Source organism: Cottoperca gobio, chromosome 16, assembly GCF_900634415.1.
Source record: "Cottoperca gobio chromosome 16, fCotGob3.1, whole genome shotgun sequence".
Classification (NCBI taxonomy): Eukaryota; Metazoa; Chordata; class Actinopteri; order Perciformes; family Bovichtidae; genus Cottoperca; species Cottoperca gobio.
The window spans coordinates 13861964-13875574 of record NC_041370.1 but is presented as its reverse complement, the minus strand read 5'-3'; the positions used below and the strand labels follow the sequence as shown (position 1 = coordinate 13875574).

The window sequence follows — 13611 nt, the reverse complement described above, 5'->3', positions numbered from 1 at the left end:
TCGGTCAGTGTATTGCCTAGTGTAGATGGCAGTCAGCACCCCCACCCCCATTGTGCAGAGACACACAGGAGTAAGGGCACGGGAGCAAGCAATGTACTGCTGTGGAAGGAGGCATCAGCAAAACGTATTTTAGCCAAAAGAAAGGCGCACCTACAAAAACCGATACCAGTATAAGTGTACGCTATATTTTGAATATTTTTCACAGCTAAACCTTTTCAAACATGGAACTGAATCTATGCTCTCTTCAAACAACCAGACTTCTTTGACATCGATTGTCATTTCACCTCGCAGAACACAGAAGTTGCTGGTCTACCGCTGCCATCAATCGGTTACTTTTTGTTTGTGTTATTATGGGACTTCATGAATCTCAACTAACACTTTAAAACACCAAAATTCACACAATAACACAGAAAAACTAACCGATCGAGGCAGTGGTAGTCCACAGAAGTACATTGCTTTTCTCCCATCTTAGTATTCCTGTGTCCTTCTCTAAACTGGGGGTGTGCCGACCGACATGTAATGTGTAATAAACTATAGATAGTCAAAAAGTACCTTTTTCTAACCCACTTCAAAACATCCACACTATCCCTTTAACAATTACTCACCCCTCTGAAGTTGCTCATAGCCTGGAAGTAGACAAGGTAGCTTTTGCGTGGGTCCAAAGGGCTGTTCCAGTAGCCGTTGTAAGTGTGATTGTCGCCCACAGTGAAGGGACTGGCCTCTGGGATGCTGCTGGGCGGCAGCTCGGCAGTGTAGTAGTGTGGTGTGCCTCGGGCCTGCGCCTCACCGTGGGACATGGGCAGCGGGAAACACTCCTGAAGCCGAAGCTCCCGCTTCACTTTCTTCACCGTTTCCTCTTCAATCACCACCTGGTATGTACTGGAACACAGAGTGGATGTGCACCTTCAATAAGCCGTGTTTGGTATAAAATAAAGATCTAATATGTACATTTGAGATGATTTCCTCACCTGACAGGGGCCCCTCTGCCTTGGGCGGGCCGTAGCAGGACAGTAATGGTGCTCTCTGTCTCGCTGAGGGGGGACGGCATGTCTCCGTAGTCAAACGTGGGGGCTGAGGACACAGAAACACTCTGAATTTACATGTACTCACACGCAGACACACACATATTGGCTCACCCAGTGTTCATTTAGGCTACCCTATTTCAATTTAAACACAGTATCTGCTTCCACATAAACGTGTTCAGCCCCCCAATATGTTGTGAAACTGACAGAGCTTTTAGAGTCATCCCTTTCTCACTGCTAATGTACTCAATACCCATATCCTCATATTCAGTACTCTGTATGAATTTTCTAGTTGTCTTGGATACAAGTCCAATTAAAAGTTATGAGTGTGGCGCTAAATTGAACGGGTTGCTCATTTGAAAGGATTGGGCTAAAGTCATGCTCCTCCCTGGAGATGTGGTGGCACATTTCTCCTTAATATCAGTAGTCAATTAGTGAAGGGGAAGGAGAGCAAAGTATTCATGAGAAATCAATGATTATCATATTAAGAAGCGGTTTGCTAATACCGCAGCAGAAAAGAGCTGACATCAATTAAGGTGAGGCATTAAAGGGAAACTGAATGTGCATTTGTTGACATTAAAGGTCTGTTGTGTTTTTTAGAACTAAAAGAGGGTTTTGATGCCTGCTGGCAGATAGAGTCTATTTGAAGGATGCTTTTTTTTTAGCAGACACGGCGGTGCACACGTCTGAATGCACGCGCCCCAATGAGGAAATGCGTGTAGTTGGATACTCTGTGGTGGGTATTGTTCGAAGATGCTGACAGTAGTAGCTGTTGAAGGTGTTCAGTGTTTGCTAGCTGTCAGTGCAGATTTGAGAGACGCTCAGTATAAGTGAATGTTCTGCACCGTGGGCCAGTGGAGGAGGTTGAGGATGATCTGCGAAGACTTTTGGACTCTATCTGTGGTCTGGCTTTGTGCCAACGCTCTGTCTGCCATACAGCCAGTAAGCAGTGATTGTGCTCTAAATCTATAATTAAACAAACCGAGCCTCTCTGTAAAGAGATAGGAGCAGAAGGAGTGAGTAAATGTGTGGGCGACAAAGGATGGGAGTGGCTGTGTGTCCCTAAGAGGTGTAATCCCATCCCTTAACAAGCGCAAATGCATCATTAAGAGGACATAGAAACACCAAGGCTGAATTTCTTTCACCAGTAATAAGCTCTGAGACTCTCGGAAGTGACATTCTGGTCCCGAGTATGTACTGCATCGTTTTTTTTATACATAACACACAACAGTGTCCCCGCTGCGGTGTCCCTCTGCTTCCTACGAGTTAATTTATGTCTCGAGGACTGTGAGATGACAGTGTCACTAGTTTGGAAAAGCAATGGAAAATAGTTCCGACACTCTGGGAGCAGTAGTTTTGCCTCCGCGAGAGAAGAAAGCTGCCAAGGTCAAAATAGAGAGAAAACCTGGAACCTAATTATAGCACACAGTGGGTGAAGTCTAGCGTTGTACCTGCATGGTGCATCAGTGATAGGCGGTGATGGCACAGCCTCTACATGGAGAGGCTGCCTGTTTCCATTTCTATTTTACAATTTTACAGCAGCTTTCACACTCAGACTCTCATTCAGTCAGTGTAGCAAATACCTGAGATGTTAGTGGTGATTTCAGTGAGGGCGGTCTGCCCAAAGCCCTTGACTGTGCGGGCTCGAACTGAAATGAGGTAAGTTGTTCCTGGATGGAGGTTGGAGAACATGTGGTAGGTCTCATTCTTCAGCTTGGACACAGTTCTTCTAGGTCCCGGGACGTTGATGCCCGGATCAGACGACTCAATGCTCTGGTAACTTATCTGATGAAAAGAAGATGGTGTCAGGGTAATGACGTAAAACCTCAGATTTTACTGATGTTATGCTTTGTTATGGTAGCTGCTAACACATTTCAAGTGATAGATTCGTGCTGATCTGCAGAGGTCATTAACTCAAACGGCTCTGTCATAAGAAGTCATTCTAATGTTTGATTAATACGATTCACTTCACTCATAAATTAATTTTTTTCTATAAATCAATGTACTAATAGCTTGAATGGTTATAGTTTTGGATGAATAGGATTGGCATTGGCACTTGAGTCAAAGTCATACAAGGAACCTGGAGTTTCTTTTTAAAGTAATGTGAGTGGTAAATGTTTTTCTGATTGCGTAATCATTATAAAGACCATAGACTGAGGACACCACGAGGTAAAAAGTGTATTTAAAACAGTGCTAAGTGTATGAGTTAAATTAACTCTTATTAACACTCAAGTATTGAGTGTCCTTTAAAAGTAAACTATTTTATAAAGTTTTTCGTCTAAGGGTGATTTGCCTTGCCTCCGTGGTACTCTCGAGAATTTCCACTTATATTCCTCAAAATAGAGGAGAGCTAAATGAGGCAACCTTACTTCAGACAAGGGTGAACATATTCCTTCATTAAAGGAACGGACACACACTCACTAAACACTGTATTATGCTCATATGCATGTGGTACCCACACATATACATATGCACGCGCACGCCAGGCAAACTGAAGATGCCACTCAAGCCAAACCAAAGGCTTTTGCTGATTATCATAAGAAGCGCTTAATGCCTGCTCACGCCTCCTTAGTGTGAAGATAGAATTATGAGCAGTCCAGTGACTAAACACAGACAGACCTCTGTGTTTCCTCTACAAAGGCAGACATAAAAGATGCCCCACAGTGCATGGAGCAGCGAGGAGGGCTTGAAGGACAGCATGGCGGTCGATGGGCTCAGGCAGAGTGGTCAATGGTTTAATCTGAGAGAAATGAAGAGGCTTTCTAAAGCTCTCTATGAAGCTGAGAGAGATCAACACACTACAGGGTAAGAAATCCTGAGCAGCCTCCACTTTATATGTCAAACCACAAATCCTATTTAATAATATCCTTGAGGCAACATTGCGGAAGAGGCCAAAGAAAGAAGGCTCGAGCATAGGTAGGCAGGCCCACTGATGGCTCACCACAAACATTATACGGCTAAACGTAAGGCCCAACACACGCATGTGGGTTATCTGTTAATGACACGGGGCTGGATTTTAATTCCCAAAGACCGGCGTTAAGTGGTAATGTGCACAAGGTTAGTGAGAGCGTATCAGAGCGTCGCTGCTACTTTCCCTCATATACTGTACCTACAGTAGTAAGCTCTGCTCAAGGGAACTGTTCCCAACTGTTTGGGAGCCAGTCCCAGACGCAACAATATCGGAAGTCTTCTGCTTGTTATTGGATACGTTTTCTTTCCGTTAAAAAGTGAAAAATACAGTTTGAATATATGAACAAGTAAAAATCCAAACATCTTTCTTGCTTGTCCAAGGAGGTAAACTAAGCTAACATTCAAGCTAACAAAGCATACATTTTGTTTTGAATTGACAGGACAGATAAATTCGAGCGTCTCTCTGGGTTCACCTCATATTGGGTAAGAAGGCCATTCGGCTCGACAGGCTCCTCCCACTTCAGGAAGATCATGTCATCCAGCGGGGTGAAGGTGAGCGACTCTGGCGCTATGCCTCCGGGAACTATAAGAAATTGTCAGAACAAACATTTGTCAGGGAAATTGAAGTGCTAATCCCACAGTGAGCCTCTCCTGTCATTACCACAGGAGTGAATGTCACCGTGGCTTAGAACACAATACTCCACATGAGACACTCAGACAGCCAGAGAGCAGCAGACACAGAACATCAGATAAAGACACAGTTAAATTATGAAATGCATCAATTATGCAACCACGGCACAGACAAGAGAAAAAGAATCTAAGAAGCATACTATCATTTCATATGAATCTTCAGTTGAAATATATTGATGAATATGTCAGACGCTTGCTGGTAAACTTGTGTCTGAAGTGCAGCGAGAGGACTGTCAGTGCCTGAACATTCAACATTAGACTCTGTTAACAGTGTTTTAGGCCATTGGGTTGCAGCCCCAGTCTGTGTGAGCGCTGTACAGAGGAAGACTGTTATGTGAGATTCAAGCCTGTGGCAAAAGCTAGAGCCCAACAGCTGAGTCGACTGTTATGTTTCAAATGAGTTAGTCTGGAAGACAGAGTTGCTTATTAAATATTTTTGAAACAGCGTTCACAATTGACATGTACTATATATATATATATATATATATATATATATATATATATATATATATATATACTTTTTATTTCTTACGGAAAAGCTTGCTTTCTCACTCTCTCTTGATCATTTCCCCTCTTTCTCTGTATACTGTATATCTCTTTCTGAAAAATCTTGTTTGTTTTGATTTTGTTTCACGGCAGAATTGATTTTTCTCTCAGCTGCCATGCAGACGATGTGCAGCGGCACAAAAGAATAATAGGAGATAAGAAATAAGCACAAAATCCTATCTCAGGGTTGCCAGGGACTCAGATATAATGTTTTCTCTTTTATGTTATTTTCGTCTGAAAATGAAATGGATCTTTTGTAATGCTGATTCAGCCTCAGTCAGATGGTCACCCTCTCTCTATTGTGTTAAAGCAAGACAGAGGAGCCGCTGTTAATGTATTAAAACATTGAGCAAATTCACCACATATGAACCAAACTGACTCGTATAGGAATTTGTATATTTTATCTACTTGATTTGTGTTGAAAATTACCTTAAAACCTCAAAAATATCTATCACAGTGTAAGCTAAATGTGACAGTAAAGTTCTGACTGTGGGCAATGTCAGGTCTGGAAAGTCTCTTGTCTGACATTTATAATAGTTAAATTAATTAAAGTACATTTTAGACGTCATGTGATCATAATTTAAGATATTTTAAGACAGTTTTTCTGTCCTCTGCTTTCATACTATGGTTTCTGTAACCTCCTCCAGAGACTTACTGTCCTCCTCGGTCTGGAAGGTGACCTCTCTGCCCTCTTTTTTCCCCTCTGGGTTGGCCAGTGACAGACGGACATGGATGCCGTGGTAGGGTGGCAGATCACGCAGCGTGAAGCGTGAGGCGTTGTGTTCCACTGCCAGGCACTCGCGCACAGTGGTGTTGTGGCCCCCGCCACCTCCCGCCGTGGTGTAGCGGTAGCACAGGGACACTGAGTACGTGTGGCAGCGTGTCAGGTTGAACGCCAGATTCTCCCACTGCAGGGACAACTGCCTGGATTGGATATCTGTGGTCGTGAGGCCCCGCAGTGCACGCATAGGCTCTGGGAGGGAGGAAGATTGAAGAAGAAAGAAGAAAGGAACATTGAGTAATAAAGAAAGTTGAGACAAAAACAAGAAATATCATTAGAGAAGCCCTAAAGGCACACTCGTGAGTTTTAGAAAATGAAACCACAGGTAACTTTGTTTTATTATGAAATATTTGATTTCAGACAGCGCACCCAGCAAATGACAGTGTCACTGATGTCCCAGGACTACCCTGGCAATTCTTCACTTGTTCCCCTCCCACATGCCGCCATATTGCCCTGCCACAACATGGAGGTCGACAGTTTGCTGCCAGCGCAACACGCCCACATCCCCCATGGCAGAGCGGGAGCTCATGCCAATTGCGCTAATTAATCGGACAGGCTGCAAGTTGCCGTCACACTCCCACCAGTCCCCGCCTCCGTGTGGCTGAGAAAATTGACTATCCAGTTGTACTTATTTGTCCTGAGGTTTAATCCACACACAAAAACGCCAATGCAATACAAGGGCATTCACTTCCGCTGGTCACTTTTACTGTCGGGTCATCGCGATGGCATGTTGCATATTTTTAGAAGAAACCAAGTTAATTCTGGTTACTGCCAGGTTAACCCTGACTTTCTGTGACTAACAGAACAACAGCTCTGTCTTTCATATCCTTCTCATATGTAATGGCTGGCTGAAAGATACAGAGAGCCTCTATACACAGAAGCACAGACCAGCCAGTGTTCAGGAGGACGTCGGGAAACTGAAGAGAGGCTGAGTTAAGCCAAGGACATCCTCAGTATCAATGGAGGCATTTATCAGTGGCCATTATTAACACAGTCACTTCCTTTTTGTAAAGCAATATGCTACATAATGTATTGTAATGATTTATTCTTTTAATAGGCCATGTTGAGTAATGGGCCAGGGAGGCAGGGAGTGACAGCGGACATATGGGGTACAGGGAGAGATCAGTGAAGTTTGAGGTTACTGGCCAAGGTCTTCATTCCTTCACTGACTTGCACTCAGTGGGATTCTCGCTGCAGCGCAGATTAGTGCAGGGAACTTAAATAAGGAGGCTAATGCATCACTGAGTAGGGGCTAATGTAGTAAAACAAGAATTATCTATACAAATGGATAAGGTAGGGACTTGGCTTGGGAACCGGCGGGGTCACAGGTTCAAGTTGACGAACGGACCACGTACAGATTGTGGACTGGCAGTTCGTCGGTGCCAGTTCGACTCCTGCCGAGGTGCTTGAGCACGTCACCTAACCCCCAACTGCTCGGGGCGCCTAACTATGGCACCCCCTCGCTCTGACACCTCTCCATTGATGCATGTACTGTATATAGGTCCTGTTTGTGCATGTGTGTATTTTGGGCCTATGTGAGTAATGTGTAAAAAGAATAATAGGGAAAAACATTAATTACCCCTCGAGGGATTAATAAAGTGTGTCTTGTCCTTCTCATTTGCATTTGATGTATAACAGAATTATTTAGCTCTATCTTTGTCGTCATCATCCTTCACTCGCAATCTATTGTACATGTTCAAACACTCATTAATTAACATGCTAACATGAGATACAACAGCCTTTTGCCAAGTTTCGCACTTATTACTGTGGTCGCACAATTCTTTTAAAATTTAATTTTATGACACTTTCAATCTATACTGAGCCTTCTGCAGTCACCCGCTTTCTCTTTTAATTTGCTGTCTGGCATCTCATACTCGGTGGAAATATGACCAGAGCATTGATCTGAACCTTATCCTGGCTAATGTGACAGCAGATTAATGTGTGGTCACAGTAATCGCAAAGTAGTAGACTGCACCCAGAAAGAAATGGTAATGTTCCATTGTTCAGAGTGACTGAGGATTGTCTTAATGGTGCAATTGATAGTCTGCACTGTCTGAGAGCTAAATAAAGAGAGGCATTTAACTGTTGAGTTGATGAAAGCACCGCCAAAGAGACCACAGTGTGCTCATTGTGGCTTTTTTCAAAGTGGACATTTGTGCCAGCCCCTTCCCTTTTTCTCGTCTTATTTGTGTGTATGCCACGGGCACCCATTCTCTGGCACCCTGTGGCGTGAAAACTGCAGCCGCCTCAACATAGCCAAAAGCCCAGAGCCCCATGTTGATCCTTGGAGATTGGACGTTAAACTAGATGTGACAGGTTCTGGTTTATTATCCCCCCTAAAACTATGACATGGGACGGCAGCAGGACAGAGCGGAGTTGCCTTAGAATGCGTGCATCAGTGGAGGGGATCTGCACTGACTGTGTCAGACAGGAAAACCAAATTTATACAGACACGCATGCCCTGTACCCATGTGCGAGCAAAAACTTGAGCACACATAAATCCAAACACCCCAAATGTGAACATATAGGTAATTCTGGCTCAGAATGGAAGACATAATGAACGACATGCCAAGAAAGGCAAAGCTCTTGTGTTCCTAATGTGCCTAATTTTAGTCCAGCTCCAGAGTTGGCTCCCTCTGACAGACCTAGAGCAGGGGCTTTCCAGAAGGTTCAGTGACCCAGCAGCAGGTGGAAGACCATTAACATAGTTTGGGGACCACCTGCAGTACAAATGCTCGCATCTCCTCTGTGATTTACTTGAGGGGCTTCAAGCTGTGCTAATGCACCGTGCTGATAATCACAGCAATGGCTCATCAAGCACACCTGGATGGCCATCAGAGCAAGGCAGAGACCATGTTCACATTCACGGCCATTAGTTTTACAGCTACCGCACGAGGACAGCTCGGCTCTGCGAGGATGTGCATGTGTATGGCGAGGCCAGCTAGCCAACTTGTTTGGGAAGGAGGGGAAATATTCACCATGACCAATAGAAGAGTGAGATTAGTCACAGTGGATAGACACAGCTTCTGGAGAGGAAATACACTTTCCTCCTCCATACAGCGAAGGGTTCAAATTCCCCTTCTGTTCATTGGATAATTACCAGCTCCCTGAAATCACCGCAACACCCCCACCATCTATTTTATCCTGCTAAAAGCTAATCAGGCCAACAGCAAGGAGGGACAATCAGGATTCAGCGGTGGAATGTAGGGTCAGGAGGGAACGCGTCGACCAGATGGTTTGGAGGTCGGGTCAGGGGGAGCTCTGGGAACCAGGTGGTGATTAGAGTCTCCTGCAGGGTCAAGAAGGTAAGATTCACCAGGTGGAGGTGTACAATGCTGCAGCGTTTTACACCGCAACACGCCCAGGTAAGAAATGCAACCACTGATTGAGTCACGCAGGAGTCAATCAGATGTAGCTGCACTACAAGAAAAAACTAATTCAACCATCAGTCACTCACAGCTTCACAGCTACCTAGACAGAAGTACTGAAATTTAATTTTGCCTACACTTCCTCTGTATTAAACTGGTACTGCATCTAAATGCCCTATTTAACAGCTCAGCAAACACTGCAGCATTACTTATCCCACACATGGTTGAACAAGCTAATGTCACAGTGGTTGAAATGTAAATACATCATTAAAGGCTGAGTTTAGTGACTTTCACAAACACCGATACCAGCAACTATGAAAGCAATTTCCGTACGCTGTGGATCCTCTCTCGCTTCACCTCTCGCACATTCACTCGCCTCGTTTCTACGGTTTCACTCTCTCACTTTGAAAAACTACCCTTCTCTCCCACACACACGCTCCCACACCGCAGCCTTCCCTCCACTCTTCCCTCTCTTGCTATTGACTTTTTCTATATTTTTATTGTGAATTTCCCATGTCTCTTGAGTTGGGGGCAGGGATTGGGAAGGGAGGGCTGTGAGCTCAATCATGGCGCCCTGATGAATGGGGGGTGTCTCTGGCTGTTGAGAGAGGAGAGTAGCTTTAATATGTCATTGGAGAGGGGGCTAGGGAGGCTCTACTGAAGCAGTGTAGGGAGATATGTGAGGGATGGTGTGTGGCAGGAAGAGACCGTTGGGCATAGAAAAGAGTGATGACCATGGAAGACTCAAATCCACAGACTGCCTTTGGGTAACACGAAGCTCTCCATTTTGTGTGCCTGTGAGCACTGCGCACACATTGCAGATGCAGGCAGCGGTAATGACTGACTGCATCTCTGTTCGTGCATCTGCATCGACACAGTACTCTTTGTGCTATATAAGTGTACGTATATTTAAAAGTTGCTGGCATCCCGCTCATCTCCCTGGGTGTTCTGTGTCTGCACAGTGACAGATGACAGGGGTGCACAGACGTGAGCAGGGAGTACAAAATGCTGGAGAAAAAAAAAAAGCCTGATGGGAGGAAAACCTTCACCTGAATGACAGATGAAATAATTAATATTTAAATCAGCATTATTGGAATGTCAGCTGTTACTGTAGTTTAAGGGGAAGTTATGCTTTTGCTGCAAAGAGGAAGCAGAAAGTCTATTATTATATAAATTGAGGGACGGGAAGTTGATCAGCGTATCTAATAATCGATTCATTGTTTCTGTCATTTTACAAGAAGAATTGACAAACATACCCCTCGTTCCAGGTTGTCAGATGTGAGGATGTATTGCTTTTCTTTGTCATATATGACGGTAATGTTCTGGTTTTGGACTGTTATTCGATTAAAACAAGAAATTTAAGACGAAATGTTGGGCTCTTGGAATTTATAACTTTCCCTATTTTCTGACATTTATAGATAAAATATAAATCTATAATGAATTAATATAAAACCTGAACTTCAGATTATTTCAAATAATCGTTAGTTTCAGCCCTCCATACCTATTATGAATATGTGAAGTCATATATTGTCCATAGTACTGTGTCCTTCCTTTTTTAAACAATTTACATGTGTGTATCTGTGTGTATCTGTGTGTATCTGTGTATCTGTGTATCTGTGTATCTGTGTGTATCTGTGTGTATCTGTGTGTATCTGTGTGTATCTGTGTGTATCTGTGTGTACTGTGATTGATATGTATCACCCGGTGTCACCTACAAATTCTTGTACATTTATTGTATGTGCCAAATCAAATTTATATCCTCTTAAAGATACCAAAGAAGCCTGCTTAAGGCTAGCCGCAGACGTCGGCCAGCTGTTATCTTTTAAATAAACCGTCAAACCCATATTGCAGTGCTGGCAGCAAAAAAGTCTTCTCTCAGTCTCCACAGCTCCAGAGTTCAGAGAACACCACTGATAGCAAATGTGCCTTTTCTTAAAAGATAAGTATATGCAACAACTGAGGCTGAACTTGTCCATCAGCTCCTCACTGATTGAATTTTAGCAGATTATCGTGGCAGATGCAGCCCCATAATGTAAGACTGTCGGAAGTTTTGGTGTGTGTGGCTGTTGGGCATCGGTACTTTAAGCTGTGGATCTTTCGTGAAATTAATTAATTAAGTTCAGAGAATTCATCGGTCTTATTTTAATCCAGATTAAATGTATAAACCAGTGCAATTTAGAAAATCACAGAGACAGCATCCTGGTACAGGTTGCATTGAAGACCCTGCTGCCCCATGCTTGTGGTTTCCACCAAACAGCCAGATTCAACACACTGATCCAGGGCTCTGGGGGACTGCATCACCTAAACAGTGTACACTTCAATTCCCCTGAGCACTACACACTGCATAATGGCTGCTTTCAGAGAAATGTCTCTGCACAAAAAAAAAGAAATATCTCATATTTGGTGAGACAAACACAAAACAGGAATAGAGTGAATAGACTGTTGTAGCCTGTAACATGACAACATACTACAAGATTCAGATACTGCTTTAAATTCCTGCTTGGGATAAGGTAAACAATACTCCACAATTCAACTTCAAACTAATAACATACAGGTGGAAAGGTGGTGTGTTTTCAGCTTGCAAAGTAGCAGCAGCAGCTACACGCTAGCCAAGAGTTTGCAGTAGCAATATCACTTTTATGTTTGTCAGGTGTTAAAATACTCTGTTATACGAATGAGCGTGTAGTTAATAGTTATGGTTCTGTTGTACTTGCCTGAACTCACGCTCTAAGCTCGGTTATCTAACATGGCCTGCAATCAAATGATGCTATATGACGTCAAGTACAATACTATAACACATTAGGTCAACGGTTCCCAACCTGAGGGTCTCAAGATGATTAGACGGATAAGAATGAAAAAAATGGTTAATGAAAAATTATATTATGCTAATCTTTTTCTAACTTCTCAAAAAATAAAAGAATAATAATAATAATCTTGTAAAGTAATGATGCTTTTATCTATTTGAAAAACCTTAACTGCATATGTTTTTAATTCCTTGTGTAATTTCTGCTTTGCTGATTGTGTACTTGTAGATGCTTCTTGTTCTCAGATCTCTTTTGGAAGAGAGATCTTAATCTCCAAGAAACTACCTGATTGAACAAAGATTAAACAAATAAAATAAGTTAATACAATTTAAACAACCCGAGTTGGAAAAAAAACCCTCTTTAGTTACATTGTACATTAATAACTTCAAGAAACGCTTCATATTAAGGGCTCACAAGCCAAAAAGGTTGGGAGCCGCTGCATTATGCGACACTGTCCAGTTGTACAGTGTGTTAGAAGCTCACCTGCACACTTGGTCCTGCTCACGAGAGGCGGTCCTGGGGGGCCGGTTCCTCCCTCCCCGGGCCGAGTCAACAGCACACTGATGTGATACTCTGTGTCTGGATCCAGGTGCCACAGCTTATAGGTGACCATGTTGACTCCATGCACCTCTGACCACGGAGACTGGCTGGCGCGGTACTCAATCTCCTTCCTGATAATGGGGCCATCTCCCAGGATAGAGTTGGTGTTGAGCTGGATGATTAGGTAAGTGGAGCCGGCGCGCAGCAGCTGGGGTGGTGCAATGGGGGATGGAGGCACTGTCAAAGGAAATGAAAAGCAGTGTTTTTCGTTTTCCTGTTCAAAAACAAGTTTGTATTGGTAAAAGTATTTGCTGGCGGGCCAATGGCACTGATGCCTGGTCTAGGGAGGTAAAGTTGCCGTATTAAGTTGATCAAACAGTTGTATGCAAACAGATTTCTCCCAATGTTAAAGCCTGTTGACTCCTAAATGAGTCCCAAGAGACTGCGGGATGTGAGCAGGTGAAACGGCGTTCAAATAGCAGATTAGTCATACCTATTAACAAGCAATTCAGAGCCTTGCATACATGTTAGCAAAGCAGTGAGTGAAAAAACATCTGTGCATGCAGTGCATTGAATGTGCATGATCTTTGTAGCTGAAGGATTAAGCGCTGTACATCTTTTTCTCTAACTGAGTGTTCTGTCCTCACAGCTGGTAACCATGATGAAAGAGGAGACTCTGCATCACTGTCGGAAAAGATTGCCAAGCCAAGGATTAATTCCAGAGCACACCGGTCAAAATGTCACTTACTGGCAGATCCAAGCCACTGAACAATTACACGGGCAAGAGTGTGAAGGAGGGAAGGGAATGCAAAAGAAATGAGGACAAAGCATTAGAAAAGATCAGAGTTAGATCTGTGGCTGTGACTAATCCTTCATTCCTGCAGAGGCACCTCTGTCTTTTATGGCCCTCCTCTCTGTGAGCTTTCAACATCACCAGCGCCTCACCTCTA

The 13611-nt window shown here is 43.6% G+C and overlaps 1 protein-coding gene across 7 annotated transcripts in view; it reads right to left on the bottom strand.

Moving 5' to 3' along the window:
* Positions 1–13611, bottom strand: part of ptprub (protein tyrosine phosphatase receptor type Ub) — a 147002-nt gene that overhangs the window by 39969 nt on the left and 93422 nt on the right. For all 7 annotated transcript variants that reach the window (XM_029451266.1, XM_029451267.1, XM_029451268.1 and 4 more), the window contains exons 7-12: positions 12605–12898; positions 5824–6141; positions 4406–4515; positions 2606–2807; positions 969–1071; positions 606–879 (exon numbers count right to left, since the gene is read on the bottom strand). In XM_029451266.1, the coding sequence (XP_029307126.1) occupies positions 606–879; positions 969–1071; positions 2606–2807; positions 4406–4515; positions 5824–6141; positions 12605–12898 (1301 nt within the window). The remainder of the gene's footprint in view (positions 1–605; positions 880–968; positions 1072–2605; positions 2808–4405; positions 4516–5823; positions 6142–12604; positions 12899–13611) is intronic.